The 23,860-nt window shown below is 42.9% G+C and overlaps 1 protein-coding gene across 10 annotated transcripts in view; it reads left to right on the top strand.

Annotated features, from left to right (window-relative positions):
- HNRNPM (heterogeneous nuclear ribonucleoprotein M) overlaps positions 1-23,860 on the top strand; it is a 41,890-nt gene that overhangs the window by 2,236 nt on the left and 15,794 nt on the right. For 4 of the 10 annotated variants that reach the window (XM_023197424.2, XM_023197419.1, XM_023197417.1 and 1 more), the window contains exons 2-9: positions 8,437-8,606; positions 15,617-15,669; positions 16,580-16,587; positions 16,676-16,769; positions 18,406-18,597; positions 19,304-19,457; positions 20,613-20,662; positions 21,853-21,913. In XM_023197424.2, the coding sequence (XP_023053192.1) occupies positions 8,437-8,606; positions 15,617-15,669; positions 16,580-16,587; positions 16,676-16,769; positions 18,406-18,597; positions 19,304-19,457; positions 20,613-20,662; positions 21,853-21,913 (782 nt within the window). The remainder of the gene's footprint in view (positions 1-8,436; positions 8,607-15,616; positions 15,670-16,579; positions 16,588-16,675; positions 16,770-18,405; positions 18,598-19,303; positions 19,458-20,612; positions 20,663-21,852; positions 21,914-23,860) is intronic. The other 6 variants (XM_023197420.2, XM_023197421.1, XM_023197422.1 and 3 more) reach the window with 3 other exon arrangements.

Below are 23,860 nucleotides of genomic sequence, written 5' to 3'. Positions count from 1 at the left end.
CCCTAAGTGCTAGCTATATTGTTAGATAATAAATCTGGAGAAAATTCTAGATTCTTTCCCTCCTTAGGTAGGAAGAAATAAAATACCATGGTTACTGGCTCTTAGAAATGAAGAGAAAAGCTTCCTCTATTCTCAGCATTTTACTATTTAAAACTGGGAAGGAATGTGTTAATTTTGACTTTTTCACCATCTATCTACGGAAGCTGGTGGGGTTTCTGAGGGTGGTATTTGGAGGGCTTTAAGATAAATTTACCGTATGCAGGAAGGAGTGCTGGTACAACCTTGCTAGGTGACAGGGTAAATTAATAGATTATAGCATCTGGGGTGCATTTCTCAAATTTTCCATTTTCCCCTGTCCATTTTCAAATAGTCATTTTGTGACTGAGTCATTTTACAAATACATGTGGACTCTTGGAACCCGCAAGTTGTAGAATAAAATAGCCCTTGTGAGAAAGAGCCTCATAGTCTCAGTGTAGTACTGGCTTCATAGAGGATAGTTTAGGAAGCTGGCAACACTTGGATATTTTTGATAGAGTCTGTGGAAAACCTTTTTTTTTTTCATTACAAGTCTTAACAAGGAAGGCTCTTTAGAAGCCTATACTTCTGCACTCCATGCAGAGTGGAGAGGCCATTAACATATTTGTAGTAAGGTAATTATGCTGTGATAGAAGTTAGTGGAGTTACTTGGTAGAAAGAATGGAGGAGGTGACCCGCACCTGCTGGCGGCAGGGACCTGTTCCTCCATGACAGAAAGACGTGTGAAAGTGGTGTAGAAGATGGTTGGGGAGAGGTAGAGAAGACAGTATCCAAAGAGCAGAGATTTGAGTATATGCTTTATTAAGAACTGAGGTTGTGCTGCGTGTAGTGGATCACACCTGTAATCCCAGCACTTTGGGAGGCTGAGGTGAGAGGACTATTTGAATTTGAGCTCAGTAGTTCAAGACCAGCCTGGGCAACATGGTGAAACCCTGTCTCTACCAAAAAAAAAAACAACAAAACAAAACACTGAAGTTGCTATAGCGTTTTAGGGTTGGAGCACTGGTGGCCAGCTAATGGGCAGTGAATTTAGATTTTTATCTTGAAAGCCCGTGAGAGACAGGAGGAAAATAGAAACTTGATTCTTTGGACTTCAGTCTCTACCAGGAGTGGAGTATGCAGTAGACCAAAAACGCAGTGAGCTAGCAAGCTCCATCTGGGAACCCAGGTTGGAAATCTTGTTTTGCAGTTCCTTCTCTCCTGGGTGTGAGAAGAGGATTTGCTTAATTTTGATGAGAAATCTGTTCCATTTAAAGTCAGTCAAGATTCAGAGTTAGGGTATAGTCAGGAAAAAAAAAAGTACGTTTTAGGGGAATGTATAGGTTTTTAAAAAACATTTAAACGTTGTATCATAAATAAATTCAATGACTTAGCTTGCTCCCCTTCTTGAGTCATTTTTGTTTTTATTATTTTATTTTATTTTATTATTATTATTTTTTGAGACTGAGTCTTGCTCTGTCGCCCAGGCTGGAGTGCAGTGGCACGATCGCAGTTCACTGCAAGCTCCGCCTCCTGGGTTCACACCATTCTCCTGCCTCAGCCTTCTGAGTAGCTGGGACTACAGGTGCCCGCCACCTCACCCGGCTAATTTTTTTGTATTTTTTTAGTAGACACAGGATTCCACCCTGTTAGCCAGGATGGTCTTGATCTCCTAACTTCGAGATCCGCCCTCCTTGGCCTCCCAAAGTTCTGGGATTACAGGCGTGAGCCACCATGCCCAGCCCCTATTCCTGAGTAGTTTTGTGGGTGAATCAGACACAGATGGATTGGTTATTTTTAAAAATAAAAATATGTATTTAGGGTAGATTCCCGAGGAGGTAGTGTTAGGGTTGACTCTTTTTACAATCAAGAAAACTTTCGTTTTAAACAGTCCAGGTTCAGGAACTTGATCTAAAGACTCCGGGGGAGGCCATCCTGACTCCCAGGCAGCTTGCTGCTTTCATAATACTACCTTGGTAACCACTCAGTAAACAGTCATTTGAATTGTTTTATTTAAATCAGATTCTCTATACAATGCATTTGAGTGTTTGCTGTACTTTAAAAAGTGATTGTTTATTCCGTGAAAAGGACTTTGGAGGCATGTCAGATTGTGAGCTCAAGATTAGAAGACAAGGTTTTGGATTATTTGAATGCATGCTGCCAGGTCTTTGCTTTCACTCTGCTCTTTTTTTTTTTTTTTCTGGTTAGGGAAAGAGATACTAGCCTGCGAAGATTAGCTTGCTTGTTTTTTTGGGAAGGGTGGTTCTCCAGTGGGCTTCCCCATCACCATATTTTGCAGTCATAGGGTTAAAAGCTAAATTGTCCCTTTGGTAGTCTATAATGATTGTAATGCCTAGGTTTTCTCAGCTTTGGCTCTGGTTGGCTTGTTTTAAAACCTGAACAGTAGAAGCCTAGGAGTAAATCAGTCTGCCTCTCTACCCTTCTCGATAAAATTATTGGTAGCAAAATACATCATTGCCTCAGTTACTATGTGCCAAGAGTCTCTTTTAAAGCTGTAAGTGGGTAGGTGGTAACCTCCATAGGACCGAGGCCTAGTGACGACTTGGTGACCCTAGCTCATAGCCACATGCAGTACTGCTTCCCTAGATAAGCTGCTTTTTGTTATGCCATTCTTTGTTGATTGTCACAGTGTCCCTCTGAGCTACCATGCATACAGGTTGTGCTGGTTTTGCTGGTAAAGCACTAGAGACGGAAAGAGCTTGAGTCATGTGGGTAGCTCAGTGGTGGCCTTGGAGCTGGGATGGTGCTGTGAATAGTGCTCTCCACACCTTACATGCATTAGAGCAGCACAGGACTTAAGGGATTTCTGTGATGAGTCACTTTATGTAAGGGATGGTTCTCACGCGGGCAGAGGGGTCCTTGTCCCTCAGGAGATGTGATCACAATTTCAGGATATTGGGATTGCCGTTTCAAACTGCACCCGTCCCTTGATTTAGAAACTTCAAAAGTAGTGAGTGTTATGCATGGGAACGGCATGGAGATGTTAAGAGAGTGTAGGCAGTCACTATTTGGTAGTCTTGCAGGTTAGAGGCACAATCTTTTTATTAGTTTTTTTTTTTTTTTTTGAGATGGAGTTTCACTTTTGTCCCTCACGCTGGAATGCAGCGTACTGATCACTGATTCACTCCTAGCCTTCTGCTGTTCAGGCTTTAAAACAAGCCAGCCAGAGCCAGTGTACTCCAGCTCCTGGGCTTAAGCGATCATTCCACCTCAGCCTTCTGAGTAAATAGGACTATAGGCAGATGGTACCATGCCTAGCTAATATTTTGTAGAGATGGGGTTATACCATGTTGCCTAGGCTGTTCTTGAACTCCTGAGCTCAAGTGATCCACTCACCTTGGCCTTCCAAAGTGCTGGGATTACAGGCATTAACTGTATTTTTAATTTATTTTTTATTTTATTTTTTGAGATGGAGTTTTGTTCTTGTTGCCCAGGCTGGAGTGCAGTGGCGCGATCTTGGCTCACTGCAACCTCCGCCTCCCGTTCAAGTGATTCTCCTGCCTCAGCCTCCCAAGTAGCGAGTAGCTGGGATTACAGGCGCCCGCTGCCGTGCCCGGCTAATTTTTGTTTTTGTTTTTGTTTTGTTTTTGAGACGGAGTTTCACTCTTGTCGCCTAGGCTGGAGTCCAATGGCACAATCTCAGCTCATTGCAACCTCCACCTCCTGGATTCAAGAGATTCTCCTGTCTCAGCCTCTCGAGTAGCTGGGATTACAGGCGCCTGCCACCACGCCCAGCTAATTTTTGTATTTTTAGTAGAGACAGGGTTTGATCATGTTGGCCAGGCTGGTCTCAAACTCCTGACCTAAGATAATCCATCTGCCTCAGCCTCCCAAAGTGCTGGGATTACAGACGTGAGCCACCATGCCTGGCCTGATTTTTGTATTTTTAGTAGAGACAGATTTCCACCATGTTGGCCAGGCTGGTCTTGAACTTCTGACCTCAGGTGGTCTGCCCGCCTCGGCCTCCCAAAGTGTTGGGATTACAGGCTGGAGCCACCGCGCCCAACCAAAAGCTAGAAAGACTTGCAAAGTTAAGTTTTTATGTATACATATACATGGACTAGAGAAGAATATTCCCCTAATTTTATCCTGAAGATAGTGAGAAAATAGGATTGGACATGTTAAAAAAAGAGCTTTTCAGGACATCACTTTTATACCATCACATAATCTGAACTTGAATATATCTCTCCCCTCCCCTTCCCTTCCCCTTTCCTTGCTGAGACAGGGTCTCCCTCTGTTTCCCAGGCTGGAGTGCAGTGAGTGGTGCAATCTTGGCTCACTGTACCCTTGACCTCTTGGAGCCAAGCTGTCTTCTTTCTGCATTGCTGGTCACAGTCGTGCACCAACATGCCTGGCTAATTTTTTGTATTTTTTTTGTAGGGACATGGTTTTGCCAGGTTACCCAGGCTGGTCTCAGACTCCTGAATTCAAGCACTCAACTCACCTCAGCCTCCCAAACTGCTGCAACTACAGGCATGAGCCACCATGGCCAGTCTGCTTGAATATGTGTCTTGAATGATATTTCTTTGAGGGTCATTCTCTACGAGTCTGTCAAGAATTGAGTTGGTGGTGGTAGATTTCCAAAAAGGTCAATTTTTTAAAACCTGGAAATGACAAGGGATAGTTCTAACCTCTACTGAGGAAACCTCTCGGAGGGAATGATTAGCCAGGGAAGGATTTGTTTGCAGAGGTGCTGTGCCCTTTAAGCATGGTGAGAGCCGCTTTCTCAGTGGGAGTCATGTGATGTGGATTAACCCCAAACCAAATGCTCAGCTTCTGTGGTTACATTGGGTAGTTGATTGGTAGCCATAGTATGCTCCTGTGGAATATAGGTTAGACACTTTGTTACCTGCTTTGGCTATAATTATTTATACATTTGGTAGCTTATAGGTGAGTTTAAGCAGTCTGGTGAAAACAGACTGGAAATACTCATCATGGACTCTGTGTCAGAATGTTTTTTATTGTAAATCTTAAAGTATTTGGGACTTCAAAAGTAACAATATTAAAATTCATTTCCATCTGTGAATCCTCTGGTGGACCATGATGTGTAGATTGTGTTATGTTTTATGAGTTTTTCTAACACTTTCATCATCATTTTCCAGGAAACAGTAGGAGATGATTTGGCAGATAGTTTCTGTTTGGCAGACTTTGGTGAAGGACTTTCTTTTGGAATAGACAAGTGGCCTGGGTAACAGTTGTAGTTCTCCTGTGGGGCCTGCTTTATGGCGTGAAGCCAGTTTTGTGGACTCAGGTAGGTTGCATTCTAGGCATCTAGGGATTGGAGCCACCATAACATCACCTTATCTGCCAGCCTGTGGGAAGGGAAACCTATTGATTGTATACTGGTGTAGTTGAGATCACAGAGAAAGCTGCTTTCCTTGGTTTTACCTTGTGTCAAGTTGGGTGTAGCTCACACCAGTGATACCTTTGCTGGGATACCCCTTGGCACTCTTGTGTTTGGGGACTACACAAAGTTTCTGACTTTAAAGTGTTTCCAAGTGAATATGTTACTAATTTTGAGACAGAGTCTTGCTTTGTCAACTAGGCTGGAGTGCAGTGGTGCAATCATAGTTCACTGCAACCTTGACCCCCTGGACTCCCAGCTGAGCCATCCTCCCAGCTCAGCCTCCTGAGTAGCTGGGACTACAGGTGCATGACACCACACTCAGATAATTATTATTATTTAAAAAAATAAAGACAAGGTCTTACTGTGTCGAACTCTTAGGCTTAAGTAAGATTCTCCTGCCTTGACCTCCCAAAGTGCTGGGATTATAGGTGTGAGGCACCACACCTGGTCTCCAGTGAATCCTTTTTTTTGTTTTGAGACATAGTCTCATTCTGTCTGTCACTCAGGCTGGAGTGCAGTGGTGTGATCTCGGCTCGCTGCAACCTCCGTCCCCCAGGTTCAAGCGATTCTCTTGCCTCAGCCTCCTGAGAGCTGGGATTGCGGGCATGTGCCACCACGCCCAGCTAATTTTTGTATTTTTGGTGGAAATGGGGTTTCATCATGTTGGCCAGGCTGGTCTTTTTTTTTTTTTTAGACGGAATCTCGCCCTGTCACCCAGGCTGAAGTGCAGTGGCCGGATCTCAGCTCACTGCAAGCTCCGCCTCCTGGGTTTACGCCATTCTCCTGCCTCAGCCTCCCAAGTAGCTGGGACTACAGGTGCCCACCACCTTGCCCGGCTAGTTTTTTGTATTTTTTTAGTGGAAACAGGGTTTCACTGTGTTAGCCAGGATGGTCTCGATCTCCTGACCTCGTGATCCGCCTGTCTCGGCCTCCCAAAGTGCTGGGATTACAGGCTTGAGCCACCACGCCCGGCCTCCAGGCTGGTCTTGAACTCCTGACCTCGAGTGATCCACCTGCCTCAGCCTTCCAAAGTGTTGGGATTACAGGTGGGAGCCACTGCGCCTGGCCTCAAGTAAATAACATTTTAAAATAGTAGCTTCTCTGGCTACTGTCTGGTGTTCAAATACTACCTTTCTGCCATGGAAGAAATTTATATCCCAGAATAAAGATCAGTCCTTCAGTTAAAGATACTTTTATAAATTGTTAATACTGTAGTCTTGGCGCTTTGTTTTTTTTCCAGTTTTGTCATGGATCACAAATTCTGCAGTAGAGCCTGTGGTCTGGGAGTCACGGGATTCTCACTGGCGGCACATAGGGCTCGGGAAGCAGAAAGTGCAAGGCTCAGTTGCTTAAGAAACTTGAGGTGGCTTCTGGTTCCTCACTTATTCCTGGTCAGCTCTCAGCTGTCCCTCCCTGTAGTCAGAGGGGTTGCGCTTGAGCTGGCAGTTGAGGGAAGAGCCCTGGCAGCCAGTGCCCGGGCTTCCAAGCCTGATGGCTGCTACCTATAGATGGTTGGTGTTACAGTGTGGTGGCTCCTAACACACAAAGGTAAAGAGTGCGATGGGAAGGCCATGCCAGAAAAGCAGCCACCCTTCTTTGCCAAAGGCGGGATTGTTTGCATGCTGTCTTCCTCCTCCCAGAGTTGCTCAGACTCGAGTTTCCCCGCTTCAAAGTAGTAGGGTTGTGTAGGGAATGGTTTCTTTCCCACCTTTTTGGATTTTTAAAAAGTGCTTAAATATACATAAAATAGACCATTTTAACCATCTTAAATGTGCAGTGAAGTATGGTGTTTTGCAGCAATCACCTTTGCCCATTCCTAGAACTTTTTATTCTCATCCCAAATGAAATTCTGTGCTCACTGTTGAATAACTTCCCATTTCTACCTCCCCCTAGGCCCAGGTAACCTCTGTTCTACTTTCTGTGTGTGGATTTGCTTATCAGAGGTATTTAATAAGTGGAATCGTACAATATTTGGCCTTCAGTGACTGGCTTATTTCTCTGAGCATAATGCCCTCAAGGTTCATGCATGTTGTAGCCTTTGTTAGGATTTCCTTCCTTTTTGTGGCTGAAAAATCCATCCTGATGCATGGATATTCCATGTTTTGTTTATTCCATTCATCTTTTGGTAGACACTTGGGTTGTTTCTACCTTTTGGCTTGTATGAATAGTGCTGCTATGAACATTGGCATACGTGTATGAATCCCTACTTTTAATTCTTTTGGGTATATACCTAGCAGTGGAATTGCTGGGTTATAGTAATTCTGTGTTTAATTTTGAGTGACCACCTAACTGTTTTCCATGGTGGCTGCATCATTTTATGCTTCCCCCCTCTTTTTTTTTTTTTTTTTAACACTATGAGAGACACTTATTTGTGAAGCTAAAATTGGTTAGGCCTGTGTGTACTACCTCATATTTCCATTCCATGAAGTCTTGGAAATCATCCTTCTCTTTTCCTGTTTCTGTCTTGGAATTAACACACGTTGGTCAGGGAGTTGGCCTCACCATTGTCTCTGTTACTCTCCATAGGAGTATTTTGTAAGCCCAGGAAAGTGTACTTTTCCTTGGGAATGCTTTCTGCCCCATGGAGCCTTTAGTTTGAATGTCTTAATTCAAAATCAACATTAGTCTTGTCTTTGCTTTTTTTGAGACAGGGTCTCACTCTGTTGCCCTAGGCTGGAATACAGTAGGATGATCATAGCTCGCCGGTGCCTGGAACACCTGAGTTTAAGTGATCCTCCCATCTCACCCTCCCTACTAGCTGGGAGTGCAAATGCGCCACCACACCTGGCTAAGTTTTATATATATATATATTTTGTAGAGACAGGGTCTTGCTGTGTTGCCCAGGCTAGTCTTGAATTCCTGGCCTTAAATGATCCCCCCTTCTTGGCTCCCAAAGTGCTAGGATTACAGGTGTGAGCCACCGCATCTGTCCAGTACTAGTCTTGTGTCATATGTAACTTACCATGGAATTGTAAACCTGGCAAATCAAATAATTGTCTTTCACATTGTGCTGACATATAAACCCTTTACCTTTTTTTCTCTTTTGAATTCAGTGAAGGAGAACGACCTGCTCAGAATGAGAAGAGGAAGGAGAAAAACATAAAAAGAGGAGGCAATCGCTTTGAGCCATATGCCAATCCAACTAAAAGATACAGAGCCTTCATTACAAACATACCTTTTGACGTGAAATGGCAGTCACTTAAAGACCTGGTTAAAGAAAAAGGTAATGGTACTGGTGATTGAGTAGGGTGAGAAGGTTGGTGTGTCATCTTTTCTGTGGCTGATTCCTTGGTTATTTTTGGTCAGTGGAAGCGGCTCTGGGTAGAGCATGTTCTTTCCAGGCTTAAGCGTGAAGCCCCCTTACCCCACCTCAGTTTTTTTTTTTTTTGTTTTGTTTTGTTTTGTGTTTTTTTGTTTTTTGTTTTGTTTTGTTTTGTGGTCATGCCCCTGTGTGTCAAACAGGATGGTTTATATGGTCCTTTGGCCTACAGTTGGTTTTACTGGCTTAGTATGGTTAATAAGGCTTCGATTAGGCTTCCGGGGAGCCTTTTTGTGTTGAAATTTTTTGAATTTTGCACATTAGGTGGGAGAGATTTTTCCTTTCTTTCCTTTTATTTTTTTTCTTTTTTTTTTTTTTTAAGCTTTTTAAGTTTCACAGGAAGATAGCTTGTTTAAAATTTTGTGGATGTCTTCCTGGGATCAAAATTTGGTAGCTGGACCTTTTGCTTCTCAGATTCCAAACTGTAAAACGTTAGCCTGTATTTTAACTATTAGGCTTTTTCCCCTCTGGGAAAAAAATAGAGTAGGTTGGCCATTGGAGAGCTCAAAATAAGGTATCTGCTTTGTAACGCGGTGCCTTAGGATGTGGATTGTCATAGCCTAGGTATTCACCTTCCAGCCGAGGGCAGAGGAAGCAACCAAGCTCTGCTGCCACCAGGAGGCCCGAGGAGGCCTGCCTCTGTGATCCTCACCCCCGTGCACACTGCGGTGTTCTCTCTCTCTCTCCTCCTTCCCTCCTGTGCTGCTGTCGTCTTCCTTTCTTTACTGATTCTTGGCCCTGCTGGTGGCACTTAGGACTAAAGAGACTGCTCAGCCCTGGTTTAGACAACACCGTGGTAGAGAACAATCTGTATATTGCCTTGAGGCCCCCACCCCGACCTAGACTCAAACTACCCTTCATGGAGTCTTTGCATGACTGAAAGGTATTGGTTTTCTGGAGCATTCATTATGAAAAGAGATGTGAGCTTGATTTGTCAAATGATTTAACATTTCAGTGACAGAGATGCCCCGTGGATAGGCCATTTTGGTATGTGTACTGGTGCTCCCTGCATTGGGTTTTGAAATATTGAATGGCACTGCCATCATTGTCCCATCACTTATTTTGACCATGACATGCAAGAAGCACTAGGCACTGTGAACCTCTCCAGACAGTCATGCGTGCTGCTCCCACGTGGTATTTCTCCAGATAACACAGATGGAAAAATGTTTTGGTGTGAGATTGATGTGCCTACCTTGATCAGCCAAATCATTCCTGCCATTGCTCCTAGGGCAAGAGTGCAGTTTCTTTTTGTCTGAGGGTGTGTCATGCTGCATCCCAGATGCAGTGTTCTTGGTTTTTGGGACTGCTGCTTCAATAGAAGCTTAGAATTTCTGTACAGTACAGTTGGGCCTCATTCGAATTAGCTTTTGGAATAACCTCCAAATTTGTGTTCTCGTGATTTGGTTGAACCGCTGAATTGCTATTTCCATTGATAATAAGGTATAGTAGTTCCAAGAACCAGGAATGTGGCTTTGAAAATGTAATTGTTAGAATTTTGTAAGAGATTGCAGGCCAAATTATTTTTTCATTTTTAGGAGTGTGTGAACCAGTTTTGGGACATGCTGGATAAAGTAGGTGACATTTTTACTGCTTTACCATTCAGTAATTCGGTTTGGGAAACCTTAAAGCTGGTAGTAGCAGCAGCAGCCATGGTGTTTCTGGATGTAGAAGCAGTTCACCTCAATTCACTATTTTGCACTCTTAAGTGTGGAGCCAGCCTGGTGGTTGATTTGGATACTTCCAAACTGGTTCTCATATTCCCCTGGCATACTGCTACGAATGCCCGGGCTCAGCCCTCTCAGTGTATTTTTGGTGGTGTAATTTAGAATTACAGGTGTGCAGTAAATCAGTTATTTTTAATGAGCCTTAAAATGTTCTTGTTTAGAGCTCCCCTGTACTGGTTAAATTAATTACTTTGCTGTTTAATTAAATTATTAGCAGTATAGGATTGTGGGTAAAGTGACTCAAAAGAGAAAGGTAATCTTTTTATGGTAATGCTTATATTCAGTATGTGAGGTCTAAAGAAATTTACTGTGTTTACATACATATGACTCCTTAAGAAATACTCTTCTTATTATGTGCTTTTAAAAAGACATTTTTATTCCCGTTTTGCTATACAAAAAATGTTTAAGTGGTTAGTTTACATCTGAAATATTTACTTGAAATCTGTTGCCAATAAGTTTTAAGTGTTTTGAAGACTATACACAGGAAGAACTGGCAGATAGAGGCACTTACAACCCTAAAAGTATTAGTCTCAAAATAATTCCAAAACACAGAGATTTGGGCTGTCGTAATCTAAGCACTCTTTATCAGTCTGCATTTTAAGGTCTGATGAATCTTAGCCTTGTTTCAGGAAATGAGTAGAACAGAACTAGAATTAGTTGTCCTCAACTGAAATTTTCTGTCATTGTAGCACTATCTAATTGCAGCCTCTGGGAACTAAAGTAGCTAGCTTTGAGAGGCCAAGAGGGGGGCATTTTTTTCTAAGGATACTCCTGGGGGAGATTGTCTCACATGTTCCTCCCTCCCTCCCTCCCTCTTGATCCTCTTGCCATCTTTCATACCAGCTGCATATTCTCCAGCTTTAATTTTAGCATTTAGCAGCATTCTAGGATTTCCTATTAAAAATCCACATAGGAAGTGAACTGGTCATTTATGCCTTTGAAAGTGACTTAACAGGCTACAGCTCCCCAGTTTGTATCCTGACAGGTAAAGGGATATGCACTTAAAGTGATTGACCATAAGGACTGGGTGGAAAAAATAAAGATTTCTGTGAGAAAAGGCGATCTTAGGATTTTAAACTTAGTGTTGTGCTGCATTTGTTGGAGACCATCAAGTCCTGTGTGAGTGGTGGAAGCTCCTTGCTGGGCTGCTTCTCCTGGCCTCACCTCACCAGGCAGCCGGCAGCACCCAGGTGGGGCAGTGCCACCAGAGCAGGACTGATCTGCACCTGCAGTGAGTAAACAGAGCCCAGGTTGAGGAAGGAAGGTCGGGGATGTAGTTTACCCTCAGTCAATCCCAAGTTTAGCAGCAGTCAGTTTAATTTATGTAAGCAAAGATTTCTTTTAAGCACTTAATCCTTCTGTTAGTATTTAATGCACCACTTTAAGTAAATTTCAAATTGCAGCTAACAGAAAACTAAAGCCCAGAGGGCAAGTGTAGTCCAATAGAAAGCCTCTATCTTGGCTCCTGGAGATAATTTGCATTGTGGGTCTATTAGGCAGACCTGTATTTTCAGTTTAAATGAAATTCCTAACCAGTCTACTTGCTCCTTCGTATTTTCCTTTGTTGGAAATGCAACCTGCATTTTATTTGTTTTGTTTTTGAGATGGAGTCTTGCTCTTTCTCCCAGGATGGAATGAAGTGGCATGATCTTGGCTCACTGCAACCTCCGTCCCCTGGGTTCAAGCGATTCTCCTGTGCCTGCCTCCCAAGTAGCTGGGATTATAGGCACCTGCCACCACACCCAGTTAATTTTTGTATTTTTAGTGGAGACCGGGTTTCACCATGTTGGCCAGGCTGGTCTTGAACTCTTGACCCCAGGTAATCCTCTTGCCTTGGCCTCCCAAAGTGCTAGGATTACAGGCCTGGCCACAGCCTGCATTTTAGAAAGGCCTGTTATGCTAAAGCGTTCATGTGTGTGAATACTTAGGTTGAGACCCAACAGTGCAGCCTCTCTGGCTTACCCTGTGTGGTCTCTGGTGTTACGGAAGCAATACCGTTCTGTTGTTGCCACGCAATTAAGGAGGAGCATGGGCTCTGTCATTTCCTAACATGTCCATAAGCCAAGTAGTTGTGTAGAATAATTATTTTGACATGTTTCAAGGTGTCTTTGTATTAAAGAGCGTGCATGTGTTCTGTGCACTCCGCTCCCCCGATAAAGTGGCAGCCTGAGAATTGACCGTTATGAACGGAAGAATGTTTGACAACATGCCTGACTTGCAAGCCACGCCAACCTCTGTTTAGAAAAAAAAAATTATAGGCCTTATCACATATGAATTCTCTTCAGTGAAGCTTCGGCCTCTGCATTCCCTCTTTTTTTTTTTTTTTTTCAGACTTGAACAGTAAATGAGAACACAAAAACAAATACTCACTTTGCTAAAGGTTTGTGCAGGAGAGTGAGGTCACAGTAGCTGCAACGGACCACCTCAGTTCTTTTTGGGTTGCTTATCTGCTTATCCTCCTACTGTGTTTTAAGAATGAGGCAGTGTTTTTAATAAGTCACTTAAATGTTGGTCAAAAATGATTTCTTAGAGCATTTTAAATAGAGGTAGATAACATTTGGTGTTAGATTTTTTTAACGTGTTAGTTTTTTCATTTCGATATTTTGATGTTTTGGGCTGCAGCAGAATTTGTCTTAGCAGCCTACTCTTAGGATTCCGTGAATTCCATCCATGTTTACACAGGGAGAGGAGCAACCATATTTTTTATTAACAACTGTGAGTGCCGTTTCTGTAAGACTACTGCTACTGCCAAGCTGTCACCTCTGCCCCTGAATCCTGACTGTGTGATCTGCTCTGGATGGTTTGCTCGTTAAACTTCACTTCATGGAATGTGACCAGACTGTGTTTACTTGGCAAATTTTGCCCTCCCATTCTTGTCAATAGTTGCGCTGACTACATGAGACAAATCTTTGCTTTGCTATTGTAGAACCAAAAGGGAGGTGGTCTTTTAAAGGCTCCATTTTCCTGTAGGAAAGTATGAATTAGCAGCTGTTGCAGATCCCTTAACACAATTGGTGGTCTCTCAGGGTAGAGGTTGGAATTTTATGAGTTTGTGAGGAGCACAGTCATTACTGATGATCTCGGGTACAGCACTACTCATGCTGGACCCTTGGGTGACTGCTAAACAATGATACCGTTTGAGGTAGAAAGAGGGAGAACATTTTAAGCAAATTTTTAATACAAAGGATTGAAGTCAGGTGTGTTACTACTAGACTAGACTGTTACGTGGAAAACGTCCTAATTTCTAAACCTCTCTTTTTGTTAAAGTGGTTATGGCCATGGGAAAAAGTTTGGTTTGGATTTGCTTGGTTTCTGGGTTGCAATTACAGCTTTTTGATGACATGTCTTATGGACACAGACTAGAAACTTCCCATGCAACAGGATTTAAATTTCGACAACATGGTTGCAGCTCTCTTGAATTAATTATTGTGAGACTTTTATTTTTTTAAAGGTTATTAGGTGGTAGTCATAGCTGGTAGGGAATAAACTTGGGGCCTCTTCAGTCACTATTTTGACATTATGTGGCATTTTCATCAAAGTGGAGACAAGGGTTGGTGGTCCTTGAATGGCTGCTGCTCTTGAAACAAATGGCTTTTAACATGGCCTCAGGGCGGCCGCATTTTTGGAACTGCTTTAGTTTTTAAGGGTTAAATAAAGCCGCCTTGTACAACTGTCCCTTGGCTGTGATCATTTTTCAGTTTGCCCCACAGGAGTACATACTCCAAAAGTAAATTGTACTGATCCCTCCTATTTCCTTCTTCATTTATTTGCACTGATGATTCTCTCTCCTGTTTTGTGCAAAGTGTCTGTTTAGTTCTGAAACAGGAGAGGACAAAGAGGGTGAGGCCCTTCATGTAAACTTTGAACACTTGGCTTTCTTGCATTCAACCGGTGTGCAGAGCCACTAATAAATATGTCCTTCAGATCTTTAAATTTTTGGTAAAGTAATTTTATCGTTTTTCATTAAAATTTTTTCTTCCTATAGCCTCATAATTTTAATGTCCTTTGAACAAAAGAGTTGGAATAGGCAGGACTTGTTGAGGCCGTTAAGCGGGTTGTTTTTACCCTTTTACTGCTAAACCAAACCGATCCAGAGGACAACAAAAGCCCATTTTTTGACTTTGGAGAGTCTGGTTAGAGATAGTTTTCTCCAGGGTAACACTTCACATTTGTTTTCTCTGTGCCATCTTCAAGTTCAGCAGCCATTTTGGTGGTTGTCTTGATGGATTCTAACATCTGGTCATGGTGGTCATGAATTGGCAATCCAAACCTTGAGGAAAATCTGCAGAAACTTTCGAAATGCTTTGTTTTCCCTTTTGTGTAGATTAGAATCATGTGAGTCTATTTAACTGTTTAAATACAAAATCTGAGCCCTAAATTTGAATTTATTTGTGTCCTTTAATGGGGAGGTTTAGAAAGCAGCAAGAATGAAGCCTGGCCTAATTCACTGAAGAGAATCCAGATGCTGCTCTGGTTTTGTGATCTTATTATATTCAGACATTCTGCCTCTACAGATGTGAGGCCTAGTGCTGTGTGCAGGACCAGCTATAAAATGTGTGGGGCCCAACACAAAACAAAAACAAGGGCCCTCTTGTTAAAAAAAACTAAGAATGTCATAGCAGCAATAACAGCATTGAACCAAGCTCAGGGCGCCCGAGTGCAGAGCTCTGTACGATTGCACGGGTTGCTCACCCGTGAAGCTGGCCCTGCGTCCGTGTGTGCCTGTGAGCATATACCTTTGCATACGTGCGTCCTTGTATTTATAGCATGTGAGCTCAGCCCGATGGCATTGCAATTTGTATGCATTTCACCTACTTGCCACCAATGAGAGTGTATGTGTAAAACTTCCTCCCTTCCCCAGAAAAGTAAATCATGCAGACTTCTTTCCTATAGATTTGGATTGCCTCTAGTCATGAATGAGTCTTCCAGACAGGGAAATTGATACGGAAATCTGTGGAATAGCTTGTTTGTGGTGGGAAGAAAATCAAGGACATATTGTTAACGTATTTTCACCTACTTTTACTGCACACCTGTAATGCCTAGTTCGGTGGTTTAGAGAATATGGAGTGTTTCTGGGCTTTCTTATAAGGCAGAGGCTCCATACAAGGTTGCTGATGATTGTTCTAAATTCCCATTGTTTTCTTGGCTTTTCTCCCTTGGTTTATGTGTCGTCTGGAAACTGATTTGTAGTTGGTGAGGTAACATACGTGGAGCTCTTAATGGACGCTGAAGGAAAGTCAAGGGTAAGTGTCTGAGAGAATTTCTTCTGTGGATTTACTACATGAAAAATGTAACTGTATGGTGGCGTGGAATCGAATGAAATCAGGAAGGCAGTGAGTGCTCATGTTACAGTAGCTATGTTTGATTTTGCCAAACATTTGAGTGGGGTGGGAGGGGATTTGCAAACGGGAGTCCCGCTTTTCCAAATGGCTGGCCAAAGAGCTTTTTGGTATTCTGTTTGGATGCCCAATTTGGATAACTGGGGACCAATAGCAGCATTGTCTCTTTGTTAACAGAGGAATTGGCTGTGTGTGAATTATGCATGGAATTTTAGCGGTGGTATAATTAATGTAAAACGTGTGTTCTTGTCTAGAAAATGTTACTCTTGGTTGTTTGCTGAATTTGAAAGTTGTGTGAACCAAAGATTCCGAAAAGTTGCCTTTGTGCCAGTAAATTGTAAACCAAATATTAAAAACCTGAATGTTCAAAATTGGCCTAGTTTAAAGAGAACATAAACTATTTTCTGTCGTGCAATAGAATGGCTTAGAATAATCAAAAGGTTGAGCTTAACTTACGGAAGGGATGGATTTAGGAGGAATATGGTAAGGACTCGATTGAGTACAGAGGAAAGCAGATCTAAAGTTGGTGTGATTTCTTGGAGACCCTGAATTTAGGTCTGCTTATTAAACGTCAGCAGCTCTAGTGCAATGCTGGTAATGCGTAGGAGAAGGAGATACTAAGGAGCCCAGCTTTTAACAAGGAAGGCGAGGCGAGGCACTTCTGTCAGCTTCCCCTTAGAAGGGTTCATTTTTAAAGACTTTGTGACATAAATCATATTTTTAATTGGTTTGTAACTGTCATTGGTATTTACTATTTTTTCTTTTCTTTTTCCCCTTCCTTGCTCTTCTGACTGGTCTCTGGCTTCCTCCAAAGGGATGTGCGTAAGTATCGTCTAGTTACTTATTGGTGTTTGAGCCTTCTAACTTGTAGGACTGGTTTCACTCGACTCGTTTCCTTTTGACTCTATAGTGTTGTTGAATTCAAGATGGAAGAGAGCATGAAAAAAGCTGCGGAAGTCCTAAACAAGCATAGTCTGAGTGGAAGACCACTGAAAGTCAAAGAAGTAAGCTCTTGCTTAACACTGTGAATACTGTGTGTAATTGTTGAGTGATCCCACTTTGGAACAGGGAAAGACAGTCATGGTCCCAGACGGCATTTTACAAAGCAAGTGCCAGCCTGTTGTTTCTCATGAAGAGTGTCGGTCACAGCCTACAGCAGCCATTCCCTGCAAGGACTTTGGAGTGGTGACCAAGCAGATCCTGGGTGGCTGCTGACCGCCTTCTAACATCTGTGATTTGTCTGAGGCCTTGTTGTCTCGGGGACTCTTAAACTGTGAGCCCGTGGGTTTGTGCCATTCAGTTTTATTCTGTCTGAACCTTCTTGTTGGCCCATCTTGTTTCTTTTTTTTAAAGTGAGTTTGTTCCAGCCTGGGCAACATGGTGAAACCTCATCTCTACAAAAGATACAGACATTCTCCAGGCATGGTGGTGCATGCCTGTAGTCCTAGCTACTTGGGAGGCTGAGGCAGGATCGTTTGAGCCCAGGATATGGAGGTTGCAGTGAGCTGAAATCACACCATTGCACTCCAGCCTGGGTGACAGAGTGAGACCCTATCTAAAAAATAAAATATAAAGTGAGTTTGTTATTCCTCAAACCTGCTTTCACGTCTCATCTGAATCAAATATATTCCTCGAGGATGAAGGTTTTTTGTTGATAAAATTCCTCTTGGCCGGGCGCAGTGGCTCACGCCTGTAATCCCCAGCACTTTGGGAGACCGAGCTGGGTGGATCATCTGAGGTCATGAGTTCTAGACCAGTCTGACCAACATGGTGAAACACCGTCTCTACTAAAAATACAAAAAATTAGCTGGGCGTGGTGGTGGGTGCCTGTAATCCATCTACTTGGGAGGCTGAGGCAGGAGAATCGCTGGAACCCAGGAGGCGGAGGTTGCAGTGAGCCGAGATTGTGCCATTGAACTCCAGCCAGGGCAACAAGAGCAAAGCTCCGTCTCAAAAAAAAACATCCCTCTTGATTTCTTTTCACCTCTTGGGGAGGAAGATGAGTAGACTCAGAGTGAAGCGTCGTAGGATCTAAGGTCTCTCACGTGTTACGGTGTCTTTTTTAGTGCTGATGGTGGTAAATGACAGGACAGAGAGTTGAAGAAGAGAGTCAGTACAGAGCTTCACAGACCTTCTCAGATGTTGTTTCACTGTGCAGCCCTCACACACATGCCTCCAACACCTGAAGGACTTGAAGGATGGGGACGCTTGTGTGGTCTAGAACTGTTTCTCAAACTTCTGGAAGCCATTGACGGGGTTTGCAGAAATTACAAAACCCCACTGATGAATTAGTAAGATTAAGCTATACCAAGCCCACGAAGCTCTAATTTCAGTCTGGCGGTTCTACATATATCAGCTAATCATGTTTCCTTCCCTACCCTGCTTTTCTTTTTTACTTAGTTCAGTTGAGAGCTATGGTTTTAGTGCTATATTTCATGTCTTTTCTTCCTTTCCTGTTCCTTTAGCTGGACTCTTCTAAGCTGGTAGTTGAGTTCATTTGACTTTCTTGTTAATAGATTTGAGAGATGCTTTCCAAATAACCTTTCAGTTTCTAAGTCTTGAGAATATCATTTACTGTGCAAGCACGGTGTGCATTGTCACTGGGTCAGTTAAACGTAACACCGTTTGTGCTTGTTTTAGGATCCTGATGGTGAACATGCCAGGAGAGCAATGCAAAAGGTGATGGCTACGACTGGTGGGATGGGTATGGGACCAGGTGGCCCAGGAATGATTACTATCCCACCCAGTATCCTAAATAATCCCAACATCCCAAATGAGATTATCCATGCATTACAGGCTGGAAGACTTGGAAGCACAGTATTTGTAGCAAATGTAAGTAAACAGAACCATCGTCTAAACTAGAAAATCAGAACTTTATGAAATGACCTTGTCAATATGTTATAAAAGTAATTCTGACATTTGAGAAGAAAAATATAAAGAAGGGTTGTGTTCTTGATTTCTTTAAAAATCAGCCGTATAGGTAGACTTTGTCTGCATTCCTAAGTCACAAGCTTGACCATGGTCTCACTGGGGCTGTGATTCCTGAGTTTTGCAGGTGTTTCCACGAGCAGTAACCGAGTCTGTATTCTCCGTTGGTTTATTTTGTGCAGTTCTGGTGCAGAGTAAGAGTGTACGAGCAGAAGTGCACTGACACCTTCCTCTTACTGTGTCTGGGGTGAATGATACCTCCACCATTGCAAGGGGAGATATTTTTAGAAGAAAGTAGGTTGGGTGGGGTGGGGTGTGGTAAAGCTTATCAGGGAAACAATTTTTTCAAAATGTTCAGAAAATGAGTATTAATTTGAAGTATGAGGTGACTTAAGTTTCTGAGAAAAGAAACGGTATATTTAAGTACAGTTTATTTACAGTGAAGGCCAGGCTTTATAATCCTATTTTAAAATTTCCATTGCAGTTGATTAGTTTTTGTGACATTATTTCCTAATACTTTTTCCAACCAAATCATGTCTCATTCACGTCGTAAAAATGTGTTTCTTAAGACGTTTACATTGAGGTTTTTACCCCGTTCTCTCTCGATTAGCTGGATTATAAAGTTGGCTGGAAGAAACTGAAGGAAGTATTTAGTATGGCTGGTGTGGTGGTCCGAGCAGACATTCTTGAAGATAAAGATGGAAAAAGTCGTGGAATAGGCACTGTTACTTTTGAACAGTCCATTGAAGCTGTGCAAGCTATATGTATCCTTCTGCAGGAATTCAACTTGTGAACAATTTGACCTAAATTGCTGTGTTAGTAATGTAGGTTTGTGTGAGGAAGAGGTGACTGTGTATAAATGTTTTTTATGTGACTAGGGAGAATGCATTACTGTGGAATTAAAAGGTTCTCTGGGCCGGACCGGGCATGGTGGCTCAAACCTGTAATCCCAGCACTTTGGGAGACCGAGGCGGGCAGATCAGTTGAGGTCAGGAGTTCGAGACCAGCCTGGCCAACATGGTGAAACCCTGCCTCTACTAAAAATACAAAAATTAGCTGGGCGCAGTGGTGGATGCCTGTAATCCCAGCTACTCAGGAGGCTGAGGCACAAGAATTGCTTGAACCCGGGAGGTGGAGGTTGCAGTGAGACGAGATCGCGCCACTGCACACCACCAGCCTGGGTAATAGAGTGAGACTCAGTCTTACAAAAAAAAAAAAAAAAAAAGGTTCTTTGGGGGTAGAGTTGATTCAATACAGTGTGGATAGAGGGGATGGTTAGAAGAATATGGGCATATGCCCATGAGTGATCTTTCTACTGTTTTCAGAAGAGTCTAGGTTTGAAGGAGGTAGCCCAAAGAATGCACCACTAGAGAGAAACTGGGTTGTTATTTCATGTGTAATACATCCTTATAGGATTACTCACTCTCTCCAATGAGTAGACATCATTTTGGAAGAGGACACTTCTCCATGACCCTAGGCTTAGCCTAGAGTTTTAATCCCATGGAGAGTACCCCACAGGAGCACATTCATGCAACTCAGACAAGACCGTGTTGGCATGTCTTACCCAGAAAACATGGTCCTTCAGTTTGGATAGTGGTAGATGCCTGGCCCATTGGCCACATTCAGAGAACCTTGATGCCACTGCTTAAGAGGATGGTTTGGTGAAATTGTAAGGTTACAAGTGAAGCTTCACACCTGAGGAATAAGCGGAAGTTGTCTTGTCCTCCCCGCTGGCTTTATTTATTGTTCCTTTTATGTTTATTGTTGAAAGTATAATGAAGAATTGAAATTGCTCATAAATTCATCACTTAGAGGAATTGGTAGCAGTTGGAGTATTTTTTTTCTTTCTTTCTTTTTTTTTGTATTTCTCTTGTGCACATTTTTAGAATTGCAAGAAATAGCCTTAATTGTAATACCAGCTATGTTCAATGGCCAGCTGCTATTTGATAGACCAATGCACGTCAAGATGGTAAGTCAGTAGGATCTTTCTGTGTGATATACTCAAGGCTAGCAAAAACATGGAATTAATAAGAATGTACACATAGCCACTATAAAATATTTATGGATTAGTCTAAGTTAAATAAGGTGCAGTATGTTGAGTGAATTTGTGAGAGAAATAACATTTTGCTGGTTGGGCATGGTGGTTCACGCCTGTAATCCCAGCACTTTGGGAGGCTGAGGCAGGCGGATCATGAGGTCAGGAGTTTGAGACCAGCCTGACCAACATGGTGGAACTCCGTCTCTACTGAAAATACAAAAATTAGCTGGGCGTGGTGGCACACACCTGTAGTCCCAGCTACTTGGGAGGCTGAGGCAGGAGAATCACTTGAATCTGGGAGGAGGAGGTTGCAGTGAGCCAAGATTGTGCCACTGCACTCCAGCCTGGACAACAGAGTGAGATTCAGTCTCAAAAAAAAAAAAAAAAAAAAAATTTTGCTCATGGTAACTCTTGACTGCATTAGATGTTTTTCCTTTTGCACAGTTGACTGTTCATGGCACATTCAGGTAGTCACTTGAGTATCCTGGTTGAGCAAGTGATCTGTTTCAAAGATGGTTATGTATGTGGGGTTCCAGTTTTTCAGAGTATTACAGTATAATGTTTGGTTAGCACCAAATCTTTTGTGAACATAAGTCATTGATTCAGACAGCTCTTAAAGGTCTGTTGGAGCATTTCAGTCTTAATAAACATTTGCTCTGCTGTGGCTGTGCCAAAGATAATAATTACTACAGGCATGACTGGAACATGCTGGGGGCAATCTAGTCCGGGCTCAAATTCAGGAAAAAGATAAAAGAAACTATAAAGCAATTTTTTCATTACTGTAAATAGAGTAGTTAAGTTTTTTGAATAGATGATACATTCATGTGACTCAAAAGTCAAAAAGCATGAAAAGATAGCGTGAAGATAGTGTGAGTCCTACTTGGACTTCTTGCCCAGGTCCCCATTATCCCTCACGATAATACCCATGTGTCTTTTGATCCTTCACCTTGACATAAAATAGGAAGCACGCTCCACATGCCTTTCCACCCTTGCATATTACTCCATGGCATGGATCATGTGTTTAGCCAGTCCTCTCGTGATGGTGGGCCATTTCAGTCTTCTGCTGTGGCAAACACTGCTGCACTGGATACTGAGATTTATTCGTTTTCTTTCTCTTTCAGGATGAGAGGGCCTTACCAAAAGGAGATTTCTTCCCTCCTGAGCGTCCACAACAACTTCCCCGTAAGTGTTTCAGTGATTAGGGCTGAGAGTTTGAATTTGAGTTATACTAAGAAACAGAAGATTACCATAAAGTTTCACTTGAACCTGTGCCAGGTTAGCCCTCAGTTCTCTTGGCCAATTCTTTTCTATAGATTTTTCAGGGCGAGAAATGAGCAGAGATTCACAACTTGAGGATATTGTTAGGATTACTTGTGGTAATCCTAGGATTGTAATACCACAATGTAGAGGATGTGGTTAGGCATTTTGAAAGTGTCCTGGGGAAGGAAGAATCAGAACCTGTGAAGGGAATGAAAACCAGGCTGCACTCTAATTCAGAAGATATTGGTTAGTCCCATGTGGGCTAGCAGTGCACACTAGACATCTACACAGAAATTCGTACACAGTTGTTTGCAGCAGGATGACAGACACATGCTGTGGTGTGGATGAACCTTGATTTCATCTACAGGAAATGCTCCACATAGATAAATGCATAAAGGCAGAAAGTAGATTAGTGGTTGCCTGTGGTCAGGAAGGAGTAATTGGGGGCAGGACTGCTAATAAGGTTGGATTTCTTTTTTGGGTGATAAAAATGTTCTGGAATTAAATGGTAGGGATAGTTGCATATCTCTGAATATACTAAAAACCACTGAACACTTTGAGCGAGTTTTATGGTATGTTAAGTGTCTTGAACAAATAATTTCTATGCAGAGGGGAAAGGGATCAGCTATTTGTCACACCCAGGTGAAAATCTGTCTTGTGACAGGGAAGGCTAGTTGATGGGCCACCACGTAGGTAGAAGTGGCAAATAATAGTGGAGAGTCCTACGTAAGCCGGAGACGGGAAGCCAGAACCTGAGTGCAGACAGCAGTGGGACAATTCAGGGAGTCACTGGCGTAGGTAAAGCCCTCCTGGAGAAGGAAGATGGGTGAGGTTGAGAGGCCTGTGTGTGCTGTGCTGCGGGGACCTCCACCAGATGGGTTGAGGGGGCCTGGTCTGAAGCAGCAGCTTAAGCTGAGGGCCCTACTCACTCACTGAGTTGGATGGGAGCCCAGGCCAGAGCACCTTTGCAGCGTAGCATTAAGGCAGCATGACAGATGTATCTTGAAGAGAAATCTGTGGCTTCGTGAAAAGGCTCATCTGTTGAAAGTCAACATTAGTTAGAGAAGGATTACATTTCCTGGACATAACATACTCATTTCCCAAATAAATTGTCTGTGTGCTCACCTGAGCAGTGGTCACCCTGGACCGTGGTAGTGGCTCTTGTTGACTGTTGTTTTGGATCAGGAGGTGGAGCACACTGCTCCAGGGAGCCTGTTATCCATGGCTCTTGGTCTCCCAGCCATTTCAGAGGCTTGACTTCAAAGCCTTCAGTTCTTTGGGGAGTAAGTAACCTCGGTGATCTCTTGCTGCTGTTGCTATGCAATTAAAGATGGAATGTTAATCAGATTAAACGCCTGGGAAGTGGTGGCAGGTTTTATTTACTTTTTAAATGAATTTTGTTTTCTTTCTTTCCTTCCTTCCTTCCTTTTTCTTTTTCTTTCTTTCTTTTTGATGGAGTCTCGCTCTGTCACCCAGGCTGAAGTGCAGCGGCTTGGTCTTGGCTCACTGCAACCTCCATTTCCTGGGTACTAGTGATTCTCCTGTCAGCTTCCCGAGTAGCTGCGATTATAGGTGTGCGCCACCATGCCAGGCTAATTTTTGTATTTTTAGTAGAGATGGGGTTTCGCCATGTTGGCCAGGATGGTCTCGAACTCCTGACCTCAGGTGATCCACCTGCCTTGGCCTCCCAAAGTGCTGGGATTTCAGGTGTGAGCCATCGCGCCTGGCCTTGTTATAATTTTTGAAACCTTACTTGGTTGTAGTTTAAGCCTCAGATGGTGGTTACCCCAAATATTGCAAGTGTCAGCTCTTGTGGCTGTTTCCAGAGACCAGCCTGTATTTCTGTGTCCCTGTTTGTGTTGGTAGGGC

Source organism: Piliocolobus tephrosceles, chromosome 21 (assembly GCF_002776525.5).
Source record: "Piliocolobus tephrosceles isolate RC106 chromosome 21, ASM277652v3, whole genome shotgun sequence".
NCBI lineage: Eukaryota > Metazoa > Chordata > Mammalia > Primates > Cercopithecidae > Piliocolobus > Piliocolobus tephrosceles.
Note: the sequence above shows the minus strand (reverse complement) of the source record. Positions and strands in the feature narration are given on the sequence as shown.